This window comes from Pelodiscus sinensis, chromosome 16 (genome assembly GCF_049634645.1).
Source record: "Pelodiscus sinensis isolate JC-2024 chromosome 16, ASM4963464v1, whole genome shotgun sequence".
NCBI lineage: Eukaryota > Metazoa > Chordata > Testudines > Trionychidae > Pelodiscus > Pelodiscus sinensis.
The window spans coordinates 6,059,329-6,080,038 of NC_134726.1; the positions used below are offsets into that span (position 1 = coordinate 6,059,329).

Genomic DNA, 20,710 nt, shown 5'->3' on the forward strand with positions numbered 1-20,710 from the left:
TGGAGTGCAGGGCTGCTGCAGCACAGCCTGGGCTAGGGTCCCACCTGCCCCTGCCTGGGGCTGGGATCTGGGCTGCAGGCATGGCCGGGGCTGGTGCTACTGGGTCCTGCCTGCTCCTGCCTAGGGCCAGTGTAGCCCTGCCTGCTGCCGTGGCCTGCCCAAGTCCCGACCGCCCAGCCCACCGTCCAGTTAACCAGTTACCTAGTAAGTAGTCTGGGAAGCCTAATTCTTACCTGGTAACTGGTTTGCTTTGTACATCCGTAGTTGCATCATCCCTTTTTGTTCCTAACTGGGCTCAATGGTCACAGCTGTGGGGGCCCATAGTCTGTCCACGCCCCTGTGCTTGTTCAAGCAGCCCGAGAACACTGCTGCTAGGAATGGAACCTCCCTGCCAAGCTGGGAGAGTTCTCTGATTCCTGAGGACCTAGCTGCCCTATGCCTCTCGTTTCAAGCCTGTCCTTAAGTTGGTGCCTCCAAGAGCCTAAGGCAGGCTGGCTCTGTCGCCCTTCTCTTCCCACCCTAGGGAGACATTCTGGAGCTGAAAAGACGGCTCTCCCTGGCAGAGGGCCAGTTGCGGAAATCCGAAGTCACGCGGAAGCGCTTGGAAATCTGCAACAGGAAGCTGCTCCTGTTTGTGCAGGTGAAGTGTTGAAATGTGGCTGCGGTCGAAGGGAGCCCTGCTTAGCTGGTTTACGCTGCCTCTGTTATCATGGCCGTCTAGCTCACTTCCTGTGCCAAATGTTAGATCCTTTGGGTATGTCTACACTACCACCCTAGTTCAAACCAGGGTGGTTAATGTAGTCAATCGAAGTTGCAAATGAAGCCTGACTTCCTGGATTACATCCAACTGGAGGCATTTGTGGACTGACTACCACCACAGAATGGGACTTGTTTGCAGGCCATCACTCAGCCCATGCCCAGAACAGTGCTCCAATCTATCTGTGCACGTTAGCGGCTCCATCTACGACTGGGCATGCATTCAAGAGCAGGACCAAGGCACAGAGTGTGAATAATGGGGCTAGCAGGCAGGCTGAAGTCCAGTCTGAAAAGCTATTCCTTGAAAATAGCCCTTGCCTCTGATCTGTCTTAGTATCTGTATTAATTTACATAATGTCTGTCTATTTGCATAGGGTGCGGGTTTTGTTTCTGTTGCAAAAGGCCTTGAGATTCTAGCTTCAAGGGCAGTGAATAAATAGAAGCTGATTACTGTCGTCCTAAATCTGATCCCCTAACAAAAATGCACGGGATTGTTCTCTGGAAATATTCAATCCTGTACATTTGAGCTCTTCTCCCCCCCCTCCCTCTTTTTATTCCCCCACAGAATGTGCACAAGGTCCTGAGCATATCCGGCCAGTTACCAGATGAGATGAGGTGAGGGATGGCTCCTAGGAGCTGAGAATGTGTGTCTAAAATGTTTTGGTCTTAGCTGGCTGATGTGTTTCCAGGGTGTCAGTCGCTGCTGTGGGTCCTCCTTTAGGTAACAAAGACAGTGCTTTTTTTGTGACTGTACTGCCCAGTACGCAGTACTGGCACCTCCAGACGCAGTACTGGCACCTCCAGGCAGAGATTATCTGGAAAGAATGCACCTCTATATGCAAATTTTGGGCTGTGTGTCTTAAAGGGGCCGCGTCTCTTAAAAGGGCAATGCTGCCCCCCCCCCCCCGCCCTCCCGGCTTTTTTTTTTTAATTTTATTTTTTTGCTCAACAACTTTTCCCCTGGAGTACCGGCACCTCTTATATATATACACACACAAAAAAAGCATTGAACAAAGATATTGAGTAAATGCAGCCACTTTGTGAATGAAAATAGAAAGCTCTGTCAGAGTGACTGTTGTGAAGTCACTGAGGCCAAAGATGGGTTCCTGAGCTTAGGTACCTAGATAAGTGGCCTAACTATCAGAAGTCCAGAGTAAGTCTGAGGTGCAGATCTCGGCTCTGCACAACGTGCCAATCAGGAGCCTGTGTTTGGTGCTGGGCCCTTCTCTGTTATTAACACCTGTTACTGAAATGGGGAGTTCTGTTGTCTCTTATTCACCATTGTTGAAAGGAGTTTGGCAAATGAACCGAGGTGCATTTCTGACTCAGAAAGGTTACAGGCACATTCTCCAGGTTTGTAGTCCTCCCCTGCAAACTGGACCGATTCTTTTTTTAAATAACTGGTGGAAAAACCACATCATCCTTTGTGTTGATTTCCAAAACAAATGCATGAGAAACCTGATTGCTTAAAAAATCAGCATTCCAGTGTTAATTGAGCGACCCTATAATAATAAATAGGTATTTCAACTACAAATAATTCCAAGCCAACTATACATACAACATGGTGGGCTCTGAATTACCTATTGCCACTCAGGAAAGCGAGCTTGGACTTTTCATGGCTAGTGCTCTGAAAATATCTGCTCACTGTGTAGTGGCAGTCTACTCCATAGTTAAAACAAGTGGCTGGTCCATGCCAGCGAACTTGTGTTCTGGGGCTTGGTCTTAGGGTCTGTTTAATTGAGGTGTATATTTGCAGGCTTGGGCTGGAGGATTCGGTGAGATGAGAGGGACTCAGAGAACTTGGACTGCACCCCGAACCCAAATGTCCGCAGCACAATTAAACCGACCCTTAGTCCTAGCTTCACGAGCCGAACACAGCTGTCACGGGCCAGTTGCGGGTGTCTAATTATAGTGTAGACACATCCAAAAATGGAAGTGGTGATGAGGCCACATCTGGAGCATTGCGTCCAGTTTTGGGTGCCCCACTATGGAAAGGATGTGAACAAATGGGAGAGAATCCAGTAGAGGAGAATGAAAATGGTTAGGGGACACATGACTTATGAGGAGAGTCTGAGGGATTTGGGCTTATTTAGTCTGCAGAAGAGAAGAGTGTGCGTGTGTGGAGGGGTGGGGCAGAGTTGATAGCAGCGTTCAACTACCTGAAAGGGGGTTGTATAGAGGATGCAGCTTCAGTGGTGACAGAGGACAGAACAAGGAGCAGTGGTCTCAAGTTGCAGGGGGGGAGGTCTAGGTTGGATATTAGGAAAAACTATTTCACTAGGGCTGCGTCTAGACTGGCAAGTTTTTCCGCAAAAGCAAACGCTTTTGCGGAAAATCTTGCCAGCTGTCTACAGTGGCCGCTTGAATTTGCGCAAGAACACTGACGATCTCATGTAAGATTGTCAGTGTTCTTGCGCAAATACTATGATGCTCCCGCTCAGGGATAAGCCCTCTTGAGCAAATGTATTTGCTCAAGAGGGCCAGTGTAGACAGGGGAGGACTGTTTTGCGCAAAAAAGCCCCGATGGCGAAAATGGCGATCGGGCTTTCTTGCGCCAAACCGCTTCTAGATTGGCACGGATGCTTTTCCACAAAAAGTGCTTTTGCGCAAAAGCATCTGTGCCAATCTAGATGCTCTTTTCCGCAAATGCTTTTAACGGAAAAACTTTTCCGTTAAAAGCATTTGCGGAAAATCATGCCAGTCTAGCTGTAGCCTAGGAGGGTGGGGAAGCACTGGAATGGGTTCCCTAGAAGTGTGGTGGAATCACCATCCCTAGAGGTTTTGAAGGCCCGGCTTGACATGACTGGGGTGATTTAGTTGGGGTTGGTCCTGCTTTGAGTAGGAGATTGAGTTAGATGGCCTCCTGAGGTCTGTGGAGAAAGGCTAACAAACTGGTAGGAACCATTGGAAAAAGGATAACAAAACCACGAATATTTCAATGCCACGTTTTAACTCCATGATACAGCGATGCCTTGAATCCTGCACACAGGTCTGCTCGCCCCATTTGGAAAAAAAAGCCATTAGACTTGGAAAAGGTGGTTGGAAAGGTAACACGAATGATTAGGGGTAGGGAGCAGCTTCCACACGAGGAGAGATGGAAAAGGCGAGGGCTGTTAGCTTAGAAGAGAGACGACGAAGGGGGAGTGTGACACACCCTTGTAAAATCACAGATGGCATGGAGACGGTGAATAGGGAAGTGCAATTGCCTCCTTCACAGAACACAAGAACAAGGGGTCACTCAATGAAATGAATAGGCAGCAAGTTTAAACATGAGGAAGGGCTTCCTCACACAGGGCACAGCTGGCCAGTGGAGCCCATTGCCAGGGGTGGTTGTGAAGGACAAAAGGATAATGGGGTTCAAAAAAGAAAGGAAGACAGGAGGCAGCAATGGCCGTTAGCTGAGATGATCAGGGTTGCAACCCCCGCCCTGGATGCCCCAAAGCTCTGACTGCCGCAAGCTGGGACTGGATGACTAGGTGGCTCTCTCGATAATTGTCCCTGTCAGTTGATTCTGGCATAGGCCGCTGAGACAGATGGGCTATTGGTCTCACCCGGTAGGGCCGGTCTTACATTTCCAAGGTGAGGATTTCCCATATCTTGAGACCATTGTTTGAAACTCTTTGCCGGTGTCCTTGCGTTAACTATCTGATTACATCAGCACCACTCAGAAAGAGAAACTCCTGTGAAGCCTGGGGGGGGGGGGGGGGGGGGGGCAGAAATACACAGTGTGTTGTGATTTCCTTGGGAGGGAATGTGGGGGAGGTTTCTCTCCTGTGTGGCTGGTCAGACCTTTTGCTGTGCTGCTCGTTTTATTATGGAAAGACTGACACTTCTTTTATTTTTAAGAGTCAACAGCCAAGCAGAGGAGGATAAAGCAGAAGCCGTCTCAGATGCATCTCTTCCATCTCCAGACCTCATGGATCTGTTGATATCAGAAGCTAAAGAGCTGTTGGAACCCATGCTCGCTCACACCACAAAAGATGGTAAGTTTGGTATAATAACCCTTTGCAGCGACGTGGCAGCTGTAGAAGCCCAAATTCAGAGGAGAGTCTGGAGCTAAGGAAGTCCAGAGGGTCCTTATTGTTGGTATAACTTACACGTTCACCCCATCTCTGGTAAACCAGGGTAGGTTCCCTTAAACTTAGCTTTTCCTCTGTTTACTGATGGGTGATTAATTTACACTTGACTCTCCCTATGGATCATCTCTGAATTTGACCTACGGAGTTGGAGGGGAGGGAGTTTAGGCTGCTCCAGATTGGCATAACTCCCAGGGTTTCCCCCCGGAACTGAAATTAGAGGGGTGTTCGAATTGACAGGTGGGGTGTTGGCGCCTGTGCGGGGGGAAACTGTGAGGGCGAAGGTGGGATGTGTGATAAACGCAAAGCCGTGCCACTGGAAAGCACAATCTGAACTAGACATACAAAATGTCGAGGTCTAAACTGGCTGTTCCCACTCGAGAGAGATGTCAGAGTCATTGTGGATGGTTCCCTGAAAATATTCACTCAATGTGTAGCGGCGGCTAAAAAGGCTAATGGGATGTTGAGAACCATTAGGAAAGGGATAGATAAGACCAAGGATGAGCAAAAGACCGCCCGCGGGCTGGATTCGGCCCGCCAAACCACCAGAGCTAGCCTGCCACTGTCCCATGGCCCAGCAGGCACCTCAGGCAGGCTTTCTGCCTGCTATGCCCCTGCACACCGCTCAAAGCAGCCAGCTGCAGGGGCCATGTGTTCCCTGCATGTCACGTGCCCCTGTGGGCCTTTGTGTACTGTCCATGCCTCCAACACAAATTTGCAGCTCCCAGTGGTGAGAAACAGGCCAATGAGAGCTGCCTGGGCCATGGTGTCTGTGGTGTGCAGAGAGGACATGGCCCCCACAGCCACCCGCTTTGAGCGCTGGGTGCATGCCTGAGGGGATGGGGACGCGGGAAAGGAAGGGGAAAAATAGTGAATTCGAGTGTTCATGTTACCTTCTCTATCAGCTTCTTGTAACATGAACACTCTAATTCACTATTTTTTCCCTTCCTTTCCCCCATCCCCTATTTATTTTGGAACTGGACTTTTAATATTCCATTCATCTGAAGAAGTGGGCTGTACCCACGATAGCTCATGATCCCATCTTTATGTTTTGTTAGTCTTTAAGGTGCTGCCAGACTATTTGTTGTTTTTTAAGTTTTTCCAGACTAAGGACAGTTCCGTTGCCCTTTACTCATGCAGTAACTTAGCACAGCAACATTTCAGGTGATTTGATTTGTAACCCAACACCAGCCAAAACTGACTACTTGGGCAACACAGCCATGTAACTAATTGGGGTGTGTGTGGTGGGGTGTGTGTGTGTCCGTATACACAAAACCCTCTTTTGCGGTGTCTGGGGATACCCCTGATAATTCCTACCCAGGGACCTGGAAAAAAGGAGTCGAGTAGAAAAGCAACGAACAGAAAGAAGAACCGTGTCGTGGCATAAAGTTCTGTCAGCTGTGCTTCCCTTACCCTCACCTGTTTCTGGATAAATAGGTGGAAGCAAGTCTGAAGGATTCTAACGCGGAGTATGGGTGTCCTAGCTAACTGTCTTACCTAGTAATTCTGAATGTAGCCAATAGCCTTATAGCACTGCCAGTGAGCAGGCTGGGTCTGTGCTTTATGCAAGTACTGGCTGCATTGTACACTGCTGTTCTGGAACAAGTCATGGCGTTTTCTGAGCCTGCCTTAACTGGCGGCTGTGTTTCTGTGTCTGCAGCATTACCACACAACCAGGACGAGTGCCTGACTGCAGAGAGGAGCCTAAACCACGAGGAGTAAGTGTCAAGTCTGCCTGGGCCTGTAGTTTCGATGTCGCTCTGGTGGAACATCTCCGCCTTCAGAAGATCTGTGGCCACGTCCAACCGTGGCAGATTAGGGATGCCTTTCTGGTTAAAAAGATGAAAAAGCTTCCTTTGAAAACAGGGCCAAAACTGAACGTATCCCCTTTATCGCTGTATCCAGACAAGCCGTCCCACCTCAGACACCTTCCTGAAACCGAACACAACAGCCTCGCTCACTCACACTCGGAAACGTCGATCTGCCTGAGCCAAATCTCACCTCCTGATCTCAGGCAGCCTGAAACACTAGATCGGCTTAATTACAACCCATTACAGCCTGGGTAGTAGTCAGCCTCCTGGATTTTATGTCACATGTCTTAAGTTATGGAGTATTATAAAAGTTATGTCCTGGGGAGCCAGTGGGTGGTGGAGTAATGCCAAGGCGCTAAGGAAGAGGTGCTGGTACAGGACTGGCTGCTGTAAGTATGAGCACTAGAACAGGAATAGGTAGACATCAGGGAGTCCATGGACGGGCACAGGCCTGGCAATAAAGAAAATACTGAGACAGCAGAGCTGAGAGGGGCCATATTCCTTCTTCCGTATTGTAGAGACCCAACCTTCAGAGAATGCTGATGCTAGGGAAATGAGTTCCTTCTGAGCGGAGAGCAGAACAAATATTAGTGCCAGCTCCTGTTGTGTTTTAATAGCCTGCCTCCCTTCAGGGCAGGTGGAGTTTTCTGGCTCTGGGACTCATCTGATTGACATCTTCTTAGATGATGATGATATGGTTTTGCATCATGAAAAGAGCCCTACTGAGGGTGTGAATATTACTTGCTCCAAGAACTGCATTTATAAACACTCACATTGAATTCTGATACACTGCAGCTATTGCTCAGAAGAGCATGCTCAGCACGGGTTGTATTTAGCTACCAATTCTACAAGTCACTTACACCCTGCAGTGGGAATACTCTCGCTCTGAAAGCTAAGTCTGTGCTTATGTACTTCATGGAACGAGGGCCTTATTTCTGAGAGATGTTTCAGTGTCTAAGGCAAAACCTTTAGCTGGCCATTTTAACTGCACCCTAGAAATCTGCTTAGTGTGCAAGAAACAGGTGCACTGACAAATTTTACAGGGCAGTTAAAGAGCCCCGCAGAATATGCAATCTTCCATTTTTTCATAAAACATCCCTTTCTTTAACACATGCTAAAACGGAACATTGCTCGTTATGTATGTTGGTTTTATACTAAGTTATTCTCTGGCTGCGTCTAGACTGGCATGATTTTGCGCAAATACTTTTAACGGAAAGATTTTTCGTTAAAAGTATTTGCGCAAGGGAGCGTCTATCCTGGCATGTGCCTTTGCGCAAAAGATTTGCTTTTGCGCAAAAGCATCCGTTCCAGTGTAGATGCTGTCTTGCGCAAGAAAGCTCCGATGGCCATTTTAGCCATCGGGCTTTCTTGCGCAAGAAATTAACTTGTCTGTCTACACTGGCCCTCTTGCGAAAGAATATTTGCGTAAGAGGGCTTATCCCTGAGCGGGAGCGTCAGAGTATTTGCGCAAGAACCACTGATTTTGTACATTACAAAGTCAGTGTTCTTGCGCAAATACTCACGGCCAGTGTAGACAGGCGGCTGCTTTTGCGCAAAATCATGCCAGTCTAGATGCAGCCTCTGTGTCCTTCTCCCACATCTTTATGAAATCTTCTTCTATTTACAGCCATTTTCACCCGAAAACCACATGGCCCCCTCCTCCAAGCCCTAGCAAGAGCGATGAGCCACAGCCACCGAGACCAAGCAAGGAACCGCCTGAGAAGCCTACATAAATCTGAGATGCACTCGTTTGCATAACCATGTATATTCGTAACACAGATCATCTGCTGGGAGACAGACAGAAGGCAGGATGGATGGTTCATTTTCCAGGCTGAACAGAAGATCTGTGAGTTTTGAGACACTTGATTCTTCTGACTAGCCACCTAGGACTCCAGCAGCAAACCCACCCATATGGCTACCTCTGAATTACTATACCAGGTGGTTCTCTTGATTCTGCAGCTTTATAGACAACAGGAAAGGCATCGCTGAGAGGTTGTGGACCTCACAAGACAGGCAGCCTTTAGCGCTGGTGTTCTATACAGTAAAAGGAGCAAGGACTAACCCGTGACGGACACATCCTGAAAGGGATTTCATATGGGAAAAACCAAAGTAAACTTAGTGGACTGTAGTGAAACCAACATACTCTGTAGTGTCTTTAGCTGCCTTGGGATACAGATCATGTGTTTTTGTAAAGCTTATCCCAGCTGCAATGCTTGAAGTGAAAAGAAGAAACCCGGAGGTAGCCGACAGTTGTCGATAACGTGGTGCCCATGAGCTGTACTGAGCACAGAAACGACACTGTGGAACAGGCATCAGTAAGACGGCAAATGTAACGCTTGGAAACTAGGCCTGCGGGACTCAAGCAGTGAACATGGTAGAGATTTGATGTGAAAACAGTCTGGAGAATAAAATGCAAACACTGCTTAGAGGGCGGTTTGATTTCTGAGCCAGTGAAGTGTGGAGATGGGTGGTTTGATGCTCTGGGATGAGTTTAACCTGCTTGGGCCAGCTGCTTCTTCGTCCTTCCCTTATATAGCACAGAGGTTGGCAGCTAATAGCAAGTTGTACTGAGACATCACATTATAAAGGGGCATGTTGTAGCTTTTACTCAGGAACTTCTCAGCACAGCTTCAAGTTTCCTTTTTAGGACTTAAAACTGCACTGGTTCCACATAAAAGGAAGGCCTGTGCAAAATACACTTATTTTTATGTGACTTTTTGTCCAAAAAAATCCCAAAGCACTTTACAAACAATATACATGCAGAAATCACATCACCAATAAAATGCAGCCAGCTCTGGGGTGGAGGAGAGTAGCCAAGTAAACAGCCAGCTAGCCTGCTATAAGAGATAGGGGCCTTTCAGCAAAATGACTACTCAGTCCTTTCAGTTTCTAATACCTGGGATGCTCTCCTTATGGTAAGGTGACTTCTGTTTTAATGAAAATGAAAGAGGGTAAGAATCACACAAAAATATCACAGTGCATGCTGGCCAGGGCAAAGAAAACACGTCAAAGTCCATGTTGCATGGACAGCACAGTATGGCCTAACCAAATAAATGAAGAGGGAAGGAAATAGACGCTAACCTTGTACAATTAATTTCCTCCATCCAATACTCATAAAAATGTAAGACTATAATTGCTGCCCTCTGCCCCCCAACTTTCTCCAAGGAGAAGTGCCTTTCTGATTTTAGCTTCTGAAGATTCTAAAGGATTCTGTACCCTCAGCATGTCAGCAGTCCATTCGGGAAAAGAAATTCTCCAGGTTCCTGTACCCAGTTGGGACTTACATGCTTTTCAAAAGGGTCCGTGTTTTAGCTTGACACCATTGTTTTCTGGCAGTCTCTCATAGCATAAGTCATGCCCATTTTGAGATTGCTTCCCGCGTGGCCTCCTGTTAATAGGCTGGTTAGTAGCCATTACCCTCTCGGAGAAACATTGAAAGCTAAGATCTGAGGAGGTCAACGCTGCCAGAATTGATGTCAATTTTTGCTAGGATAACAAAATAGGGGTTGTGCCTTACTCCGAGGCATGTGGTCTTAGCTGGGAGGCAGAAAGCAGAGCAGACACACTGACATCTTTCCACAGCAACCAGGAAACAAAATGGGGAAGGCAAGAAAGAAAGAAAGAAAGAAAGAAAGAAAGAAAGAAAGAAAGAAAAAGAAACGGCATGTGCACAGAAGCCAGTTGAAAAGGCATCTAACTCAAATGCATCTTACTTCCACAGGGCCTGGTCTAGTGCTCCCATATAGCATCTAATTCTGCTTTCAGTTGTAATCGGCATGACAGTTGTAGGTTTCTCTGTAAAATGTATCAGTGTAGTAGCTAAACGATCTACTTGGTGTCAGTGGCTGTTATGCCCATGTAACTGGGACCCCAAAATGTTCTAATGGGCAAGAGGGGGGAACATTAATAATAAAGATACCAGGAAGTCCTACAATGCATTAGACTGCCACCCGTAGTCAAAAGTAGTAAAAAAAAGAACCAGGGTTAGATCCTCCACTCGAGGGGAGACTATACTGTCCCATTAAAGTAATGAAAACATAATCCGAGATTGCATTCAGTGCATTGCAGCCACGTAAACTTGCAATCATACAGTCACACAAAATAAAAATGGCTGGCGTTTGCCCTGGAAGGCTGTGGTTTGAATCTCGCCGGTTTGGTATTTTTTTCTCACTATCTTTGTGCATTTTTCTGTAACCATCCCAGAAGACGCAGTTCTTACCGTATTTTCCGGCGTATAAGGCGACTGGGCGTATAAGACGACCCCCTAATTTTCTAGTTAAAACATAGGTTTTCATCTTATACTCGCCGTTTAAGACTACCCCCACTTAAGAGGCCAACCGGCAGTGCCCCAGCACCCCTCCGCCTCCCCGGCTTTGCTCCCGGTGTCCCTGGTCTGCTGGAGACGGTCCCCAGCAGACCAGGGGCACCGGGAGCAAAGCCGCAGCCGTGGCGGGGTCCCACGCCTCCCCGGCTTTGCCAGAGCAAAGCCTCAGAGGCGCGGGACCCCTCCGCCTCCCCGGCTTTGCTCCCAGTGTCCCTGGTCTGCTGGGGACCTGGTCTGCTGGAGACCGCGGTGCGTCTGGGCTGCCCCGCTGCCGGAGCTCCTCTGCGGCTTTGCTCCGCGTCTTCCTGGTCTGCAGACCAGAGAGACGCGGAGCAGCTTTTCTCGCCCCGGAGTACACGGGCGGCGGGACCGCGAGGTCCCGCAGTCCGTGTCCTCCGGGGCGAGAAAAGCCCCGTTTGTACCTGCAAGTCGGGGACTGCCTGTATACCCGGAGTATAAGACGAACCCCGATTTTTGGGGGATGTTTTTTAGCATAAAAAGTCGTCTTATACGCCGGAAAATACGGTACTTGTTTTTGTTTTGCTTGTCCCTAATGAACAAAACAAAAAAGATCTGAGTACAAATATGTAACCGCTTCAAAAGACCAGGTTGCACAGTGGCACAATTTTGAAGGGTCAAGAGGTCAAGAACGATTTGATACAACAGTCTATGATCGGCTAGGGAAGGCAGTGTCATGGGGAATAATTTGGGTGAGCGGTTGGTGGGGACTCGAGATCTGGAGTCTCTTCCCAGTGGTGACACCGATTCACTCTTTTACCTTTGGTAGCTCACTTCAACCCTTTGGTCCTCAGTTTCTAAGCCAGTAAAATGGGGATAATTATACTGCCCTACCTCAGGGGAGCGTTGAGAAGCTCCAGCATCAGTGTTTGTGAAGCACAGTCAGTGGATTTGAGAGTCTAGAATGAGAGGCTCTCTAGAAAGGGGCATCACGATAACTATTTTTAACTCCCCCGCCCCCAAACAAATCATGTTAGGCGCGCTCCTAATTGGGAAAGGTTTTGCTTCCTCCTAAGCCGTGTGAAACTGATTGCTGCCTTTTCGTTAAATAAATCTTGAGAAAAAATTAGAAAGTTTATTGACTCAGAACCATTTCTCATCCCAAGCTAAATGTCCCTGAAAGATGCTTTGGAGTCAGCCGGCATTTCTCAGCCTCACGATGCTGGCTGAGGTGCTGCAAAATGCCCAGCCATTGTGTGACACTGGTTGGATGGAAGCCCAATACTGGAGAATGGAAACTCGCTTCCAACCTGCTTTAAATACGGCTTTAACAATCAGGTGAACTGCAGTTTAATATTTAAAGAGGCTCTTTAATGTTTAAACAAGACTGATTTTTCTCTGGATCATCAGTAGGCACATGTGAAAGGAGGGTGGAAAAAGGGTTTAGTGTAACAATAGGGATTGGGTTGTTCATAGAATGCTACTTTTCAGCAATACGGGGAAATTCCTTCTACACAGGATTCTGAAAGTCTTAACTAAACACTTCCATGATGGGGTACAGAATTTCTAGACTGCGCTACTTTCTGGAGACATCCTTGATGCTGGCTGTTTCCCTGGGTATTCCCGGAGAAGGATGTTGGGGAAAGGCCATAGTACAAAAAGGCGGATACCAAGCAATGCGACTATACTCAGAGTTCTGGAAGCCTGGGCAGAATGCAATGCAGCAGTGAGTTTGGGGGCTCCTAGTTCTGGTCCCTGTCAGTTCACTTCCTCTCCCACCAAATCCTTTGGTGTCAGCCCTCTGCAACTGACACAGAGTGACAACCTCCCCCTTAGCTAGCCTTAGCCTCCCTCCTTACTCACAAGCCTCAGTACTCCTGGCCCTATAGGGCACGTCTATACTGGGGAGTTATTTCGAAATAACAAGGCGAGTGTCCACATTACCAAGCCTGTTGTTTCGAAATCATGGGCTTGTTATTTCAAAATAAGCCCATTAACAACTCCTGTGTGTGAAGAGGAATAAGCTTATTTCGAAATAGTTATTGCGGGAGTTATTTCAAAATAACCTGGTAGTGTAGACATAGCCATGTAGTTCTGGGAGATGTTGATACTGAATCCAGCTCCAGTTTGTCTTTCGTGGGTGATTCCTCTCTAGCCCAGTGCTTCTCCTTTTTGGGGTGTCCTCGGTCAGCTGCTCTGTCGCTCCCAGCCAGGCTTCAGGCTGGTTCCCAGCTGCTTCCTTCTGCAAGGGTCTGCTCGCTTCTAGGTCCTTGGGGCTGGAGGTCTAAAAACACACGGCGGTGTCCTTCTCCCTCGCTCCACTCCCCATCCCTTCCCTGGGAACACCCTGCCCATCCTCACTCAGCCTACACCAATCAGCACTCCCTCTGCCTCCAGACAGTGTTTTAATGGGGCAGGGGCGGGCTCTCTAAAACTCTAGGGCGTCACGTTTATTTCTCAAAGAATACAGTCTATAGGCCCTGTCCTCATGCCACCCCTTCCTCTGAGCCCTCACCCTAACCCCACCTCTTCCCATTCCCACCCCATTGCTCCTCTCCCCCCCTCCACTGCTAAACTGCTGATCTGTGGGATGCTCTGGGAGGAAGGGGGAGCTGATTGGAGGGGCTGCTGGTGGGTGCCTATGGCTAGGCCTGTCTGCAGTCAGACATGCTGCTAATTACAACACACACGCTCCTCGCCCTTGCTGGGCTCTGCAGCATTGGGCCAAAGTGGCCCAAAGCCAGCTCTGGAGGGGTGGAGTGGCTGGGGGCGGGGTAGGAGCAGATGTTCAGGCAAGGGGGGGGCAGCTGTTTGGTGAGCTGGATGAAGTGTGGGGGGTTGGGTAGTGCACAGTCCTGGGGGCACAGTGGGTCAGGCTGCAGGCTGGTGCCAGGGGGACACAAGCCACCGTGTGATTTTCCCATTGCCTTGCCAGGCTGGCGTTCTCTTCCGATTTCTCAGTGGGCAGTGGGTGCAGAAGGGCGGGACGAGGGGAAGCTGACCAGCGAGGCGGCCCCAGCTCCAATCCTGCCCTGTGGGGCTGGGCCCAGGGCCCCGCTCCTGGCTCGGCAAGGGGCGGGCTGCAGCACTGCCCTGCCCTCGGGGCCAGAGCTGCTGCCTGGTGGGTGCAGGGCGCACTTGCCGCCAGGCAGGAACAGGGCTGCGGGGCTGGCAGGGAGGAGGCGGAGTGCCCCCCCCCCCGCAGGGCTGGGCATTTCCGTACCCCCGCCGCACACACGGGCCCGGAGCTAGAGGCGGGGCTCCGTGCAGGGGGCGGGGCCCTGCTGCAGGGGGGCGGGGCTCCGTGCAGGGGGCGGGGCCCTGCGGCAGGGGGGCGGGGGCTCCGTGCAGGGGGCGGGGCCCTGCGGCAGGGGGGCGGGGGCTCCGTGCAGGGGGCGGGGCCCTGCGGCAGGGGGGGCGGGGCTCCGTGCAGGGGGCGGGGCCCTGCGGCAGGGGGCGGGGCTCCGTGCAGGGGGCGGGGCGCGGGCGGCGCGGCGATTGAAGGGCTGGCGTGTGCCGGGGACCGGCAGAGCAGCCGCGGGAGCAGGAGGCCGCTCCCCCCCGCCATGGATCCGGGCCGGCTGCTCCGCGGCGCTGCGTGACGGTGAGTGCGGCGGCCCGGCTCATCCTCCGCTGCAGCCCGCGGGAGGGAGCTGCGGGTCCCCCGCCTCTGCCGCTTCCCGCCCGGGCCGGCAGGGTCCCTGCCCCGGGCTGGGCTGCGGGCCCTAGCGCTGCCTGCCGGGGCTCCTGGCCGGGGAGCGGGACCCTCTGCCCGCCCCGCTGAGACCGGCCCGAGGGAGCGCGCCTGCCTGTGCCTGTCGCTCCGGCCGGCCTCGCTGCTGCCCACGGGGCGTTGGACCGACCCCGGGAGCTGGGCTCTTCTGTTGGCCCCGCTTCTCCTGGGGGAGCCGCTCCCTGCTCGTCCCCTCACCCCGCTGATCGCACCGGCAGCTCCGCCCTGGGCGAACTGCCCGGCACCGTGGGGAAGGCAGCGCTTGTGTGGGGCTCGCAAGCCCTTCTCCCCTGCAGCCATGGAGTCTGGAAACGTCCCCCCCGCTCCACCCTCCTTCCAGCCGTGGGCCCGCCCTGGCCTCCAGCCCCTGGTACAATCCACCTGGGCTCTCTCCTAACTCTGCTAATGTCCCCAAATGCTGGCCTGTTACCCTGTCCCCTTCCCTGCTCCCTGTGCAGCCTCCCACTGCGCTTGGGTCCTGAACTGTGACAACCTGGCTGGTCTGGTGCTGTCCCACCCGCACCCTGTAGTGGTCCCAGGCCCCTTACAATGGGCAGGCACAAACTGCTGTGTGGAAGTAGTCGAGTCTGTCCTCACTTGAACCAACTGGGATTTGATTCCTGCCCATGAGCTGCTCAAGACGTCACAGTAAGGCCCTGTCTAAACTGGAGTCGCTTAGAAGAAGATTCCTACCGCATCAGTTGAGGAGGCAGCCCTAAGGCACGGTATAACTGATGCTCCCTGGTAAGAACACCGGAGGCTTGTTTGTATGGAGACTACTGCTTGTTCGGTTGTGCCAGTGGAGCATGGGTGGGATTTTTTTTTTCCTCTGCAGTTTTTTTTTTTTCCTGGTGCATGCACTGTGTGCGGGTAGGAGGGTGTGCATGTGCTGATGAGTACAGCCTGGGGAAGGGACTTGTGGGTGGAATGAAGGAGATCTTAAAAATGCCAGTCTTGCTGATGGGAGAAGTTGGGAGCGATCTTAGTTAGGGAGTCTCAGGGGAGCAGAGAGAGCAGTGACTTACTGCTGTGGTGATAACTGACAAGCCTGAAAACTAGTCTGTCTTGCAGTGAATCGCTTTACAGTGTAAAATTCATGTAGGGAAAACAGACTGTGTGTGTTTGGCTTCTATTTCTGACTCCCATTTCCAACTTCTCTTGCCTTCTGGTTGTTCTAAAAGCTTGAAAACATTGTGTTCCCCCTTCGCGGTGTTATCCTTTCAAAGTCTCTTCCCTTCTCCTTGGGCTTGACGGGAACATGAAGCTATCATTAGCATGTCTGCTTAAGCCTGATACTAAACGTTTCTAATCCATTTTTACATCCGTTCTTACTCTTTGCTGGGCACCATGGTATCGGAGTATCTTCCAGTCGTGTATTAAGCAACATGACGGATGTGTTTGTTTTTTTTTCCTCCACTCTCCAGTTGCAACCTGCATGTGTTTGTTCAGAGATGTATTTTTGTAGGGTTTCTTTGGTTTGGTTTTTTTTTTAATGTACCCATGACATTGTGTCTGTCTGTCTGTGGGGTAACCGGGTTAGGTTAGAGAAGGCGATACTGAAGACGTGTGCTTTGCATTTAGATGTGGAATTCAGTAGATGAAATGCTAAGCTCTGAACTCGTGTGGGTCTTACAAAATGGCTTTTAAAACCTCTTTTTGAGCAAAGGGCTTTCAGAAGTGTCCACAGCTCCATTTGGTGCTGTTGGGTCCCTGAAAATGAGGCCCCAAATATTTCTAACCTCAAAGACTGGCCCTAGCTAATTGCTATAAATGTATTAGTCTTAAGGTACAACAGGACAACGCATTTATTTGGGTATAAACTTCTGTGGGTCAAAACAGCTTTTGTCAGCTGCGTGGTGGGAAATGCCTGGCTTGAGTCATTTATTTGCCTTCCATGCAGCTGACAGAAGTGGTTTTGACCCATGAAAGCTTATGCCCAAATAAATCTTCGTGTTTAAGTAGGGATGTAAGACAATAGTCAACTACTCGATAAGCCTCGTCTTATTGGGTAATTGAGTTGACTACTTGCATTCCCCACCCCCTTACTGCCTCTGTCAGAGGCAGCAAGGGGGGGGGGGGAGTAGGAGTTGGTGTTGGGGGAAGCAGCTTAAAAGATGCCCCCTCCCCCAGCACTGGCTCTGTGATGTTGCCTGCCTTTCTCAACCTCCCTCCCCCGCTGCTCCCTCTATCGGAGTCAGAAATGGGGTGGGGACAAGGGAGGCTGCTCCAGCAGTAGCCCCTGTCTGCGGGGGGAGCCCAACTTTCTTATGGGATCCACAGTGGACAGGGCCTGCTGCTGTAAAGCCCCCTTGATGGGGGAGGGTGGGGAGTGTCCAATGGGGAACTAGGACCTCCCCATGGACTGGGGCTGTTGCTGGCTGGTCAGGCAGCCTGGCTCAGACCTGGCTCGCGCTGGGACCAAACCTGCTGTGGCTCCGATATTAAAATGCAGTAGGAGCTGGGGGGCAGACAGTCCTGCTCCTACTGCCTTTTATATTGCAGAGCTGCAGCAGGGTTTGGTCCCGGTGCGAGATGGAGACTGGAGCCGGTTGCCTTCCCCTGTTGACTAATTTAGTAGTAAAATAACCTAATTTTAACGTCCCTCTCTGTAAGGTGCCACAGGACTCCTTGTTTTTACAGATGCACATTTACCTGGCTTCCGTGCTGAGACTTGCACACCTTGAGAAAGTGGACTTAGCTCAGGTCTTTGATGGGTGCTAGTGCAGGGCTCACCCTGGCCTGGCTGTTCTCTGGGTTGATGCTGGCAGTGTCATGCTGGTCACACCCATTGTATCCAGGCCTTGTGCACCATTAGGAATTGCTGTGTGTCTCCTGGATTGTTGGAAGGCTGTACAGCTCCCATTCGTCCCTTCTCCACCAATGCTGTGTCTGTGAACAGGCGGTGCTGGCGGAACAGCCCAGGGGGTGCGGTAGCTCAGTGCACCAGTCGCCACCTGTCAGTTCCACGCTGAGCTTCACTCAGCTGTGCACTTGGCACGACACACAACTGAGTGCCATGGTGAATGCTGTCTGGCCCATGATCAGCTTTGCCTTGGTTCATCTGCTAGCATGTCAAGCATGCTTCCCTAGAACCCTGCTGCCAGCTGGCCTGAGGCTGATGTGCAGGTGCTGCTGGTGGCCATCTGGGGAGCTGAGCTCCAGAAGCGGCTGCACTCTGTAAGGAACTGTGTAACTTGGGGCCCAGGCTACCAGCATTGATGGTCTTGAGTCAGAACAGCAAAGGATGCTGGGAAAAGATTAAATATTGGGACTGGAGTTCCTTCCATTAGAGGCCAGGTCAACCACAGCAAGTCCAGCTGTGTGTGTGAAATGCATCTGTTCTCTAAGCAGGGCTGAAACATTGCCCTTCCCTGCAGCCTCATCTGAGAGCATGCAAGCTACTTGCAGTGGAGCGGTGGGAATGCCACCTTTCGAACTGGGTGCACAGGAGGCATGAAGAGAGTCCCAAAATGTTGCCAGGGTCTCTCTGGGAAATCCCAGAATCCAGACGCACCGTGGAAATGGCGGACAAGCCAGTTCCCCAGGAGGAGAAACTTGGGAATGCCGCTTTGAATTGGGTGTCAATGGGGGCTGATCATCAGGCTGTATGGAAATCTTTTCTGTGAGTTGCCATTAACACGGCGGCTCTTCTCACTAGAGAACTGTCAAAGCTACCCATGTGGGTGGAAGTGGTTGCTTCCCCCGCGTTCTGCTAGCTTTCTCCTCTCTGCTTCAGTAGCATCGCTTCTTTTTTATTGCATCCCTTTGTCTCCCAGTGGATGGATGAGAGAGTGCGGCGGTAGTGACCCTGCCATGTGTGTTTTGCTCAGTAGACCTGGAAGTATGTGGATAGGATCCAGAGTGGAGGAATGGTTGGCAGATCTGGGGGGCGGGGAGAGATTCTGGAAAATCCTATTGTTTAATGGAAAAGAGGATTCTGATCAAATGCTTGGGCTCTGAGGTTCACTTCTGGTCAAAGCCCAGCTGCAGGCAAGAGATGCCAGAGATTTCCAGAAGGAGCGACTTGAGAACAGGTGTCTCCAGTGGGAGACCTTAAGATGTCCAAAAACATGATGCTAGAGTTGATCTGGTAACTGGCCCCTACCTAGTACAAAAGTGTTAATTGGAGCAGCATCACTACTGCTCTTTCCCCTACTCTCCAGTAGCTTCCCAGGTGTTCTCCTCTTCCCCTGAATGGGACAAGGAAAACAAGAACCTGACACGTGCTCATCTGTCTGCAAAATACTCTGGCTTTCGTTACTGTAAACGTGACTCTGGCTTGATACTGCAGCTGGCCATTGTGTGTCTAATACAGTAGATTCCAGAACAAGTCAGACTTTATATCGATGGCTCAACTGTTTTGTTCTCCACAATGTTCCTCCAATGGCTAGCCAAATCCCAGCTAAACAATGAGAAATAACTGCAGGAAACCATTCAAACTGTGACTTTCCTCTTTCAGAAGAGCTCTTGAAAGCCCACCCGGAGACAAGTGTGTAAGTGATTTAGGAGCATACGTCCCATTGACTCTTTCAGGTGCACTTGTGCTCTTATGATGCGTCCTAGGAAATTTCCATACGTGTGGCTGTGCTTCATAAACATCTGATCTTTGTATAGGCAAGAGATAAAACCATCATGAGACCAGTAATTGTAGGCTACAGCATTTTAGCTAGATTCAGAAGTACAGTCTCTTTCCCCAGGTTCCCCACCAGCTGTACTGCGAAGAGTGTAGCGCAGTTCTAATTGGAGGGGCATGCTGGGCTAATGAGGAACAGTATCCCCAGGTGCAATTGCTTGCCTTTCAGTGCATAGGTTCCTGCTTATTCACTTCCCTGCTGGTTAAAGACCCCTCCCACACACTTCTTTTGCTTGTTCAAATTGCAGCAGGCAAATGTAGCAATTCCATTAGTTAACCCACAACAGCCGCTTGGTAACAGACCTTCCAGCTCTGCTCCACCACCCAAGATTTATGCAAACCCGAGCTGGGAGTCCATCTGGGACCGACTTCATGAGCCATGGCAAAAGTGACTCACCTAGAATCACTGTGGAGATGTTGTTAACGTGCCTCAGTGGGAATATAGTCCCTTTCCCTACTGTCACGAACTTCTGCGGAGGGGGGGAGTGGCCATGGGCACTTAGCTGTGCAGAGAATGGCCCAGTCAGGCCCTTGCCTACGTGGTCCGTTACGGCTTGCACCACTACTAAGTAGTATCCCTTAGTAAACGTATGCCTGGAAATGGGCCAATAGTGGGCACGCAGGTCCCATCCATAGGATTTCCCTGCGCCTTTGGGAAATCTGCTGCCGAAAAGTTCCTTAACGAGCTCTGCTAGGCTATGTCTACGCTGCGGAGCCATTTGGGGATACTTCCGGCGTCCTGCAATACCTATCCCGCTCTTCAGACTAAGCCCGTTGTATCGAAATATAACCGACTCGCTACTCTGACGTCCCTGTAAACCTCATTGCACGAGGGATAACGGGTGTTTCGGATTAGTGCTTATTTCAGAACTTGGTGCTGTGTAGAACTTGGCGCTGTGTCGTTTGCTTATCGGATAGTCTTTTGACTAGTTGATATCCCTCCCACCTTGCTGCCTCAGAGGCAGCGGGGGTGGGAGGGGAAGAAGGGTACTTCAAAGTGGCAGTGCTGCACAGTGATGCTGCTACTTTGAAACCCCAAGGCAGCCGCTGCACTGCTGATACACGGATAAGCTGTGCAGCAGGCTGCCCCTTTAAAATGCCACCTGTGCGATTCAAAGGGGCAGCCCTACAGCCCCGGCTCGGCTGGATCCCTGGCTGCAGTGAGGCATTTCTGCAAAACCCAGGGTCAGCTGAGGAGTCCCCAGCTCATGCTGGACTTCTAGTGGCATGCAGCATAATATGGACCCCAGGCTGCAGGGTTTTGAAATGCACAAGAGCCCCTGCTGGGGCAGGACTTGTATATTTCAAAGGAGGAATGCGGAAATTCCATCGACTAATCAATTAAGCGCATTTTAACATCCTTAGTGTGGACAGCGTCACGTTTTGAAATCCGCTTGAAATAAGCTCGCTTTTTTCGAG

The 20,710-nt window shown here is 50.6% G+C and overlaps 2 protein-coding genes across 6 annotated transcripts in view; both read left to right on the forward strand.

Annotated features, from left to right (window-relative positions):
• Positions 1–9,069, forward strand: part of LOC102446363 (syntaxin-binding protein 4-like) — a 107,521-nt gene extending 98,452 nt beyond the window's left edge. The window contains exons 18-22 of the mRNA XM_075899243.1: positions 524–640; positions 1,322–1,371; positions 4,603–4,739; positions 6,493–6,550; positions 8,271–9,069. Of these exons, the coding sequence (XP_075755358.1) occupies positions 524–640; positions 1,322–1,371; positions 4,603–4,739; positions 6,493–6,550; positions 8,271–8,376 (468 nt within the window). The 3' untranslated portion in view covers positions 8,377–9,069. The remainder of the gene's footprint in view (positions 1–523; positions 641–1,321; positions 1,372–4,602; positions 4,740–6,492; positions 6,551–8,270) is intronic.
• A 5,309-nt stretch (positions 9,070–14,378) lies between these two features.
• SEC14L5 (SEC14 like lipid binding 5) overlaps positions 14,379–20,710 on the forward strand; it is a 54,704-nt gene continuing 48,372 nt past the window's right edge. For 3 of the 5 annotated variants that reach the window (XM_075899244.1, XM_075899248.1, XM_075899246.1), the window contains exon 1: positions 14,379–14,529. The gene's annotated coding sequence lies outside the window, so the exon portion shown is untranslated. Of the gene's footprint in view, positions 14,530–15,116; positions 15,403–20,710 lie in introns of all 5 variants that reach the window. The other 2 variants (XM_075899245.1, XM_075899247.1) reach the window with 2 other exon arrangements.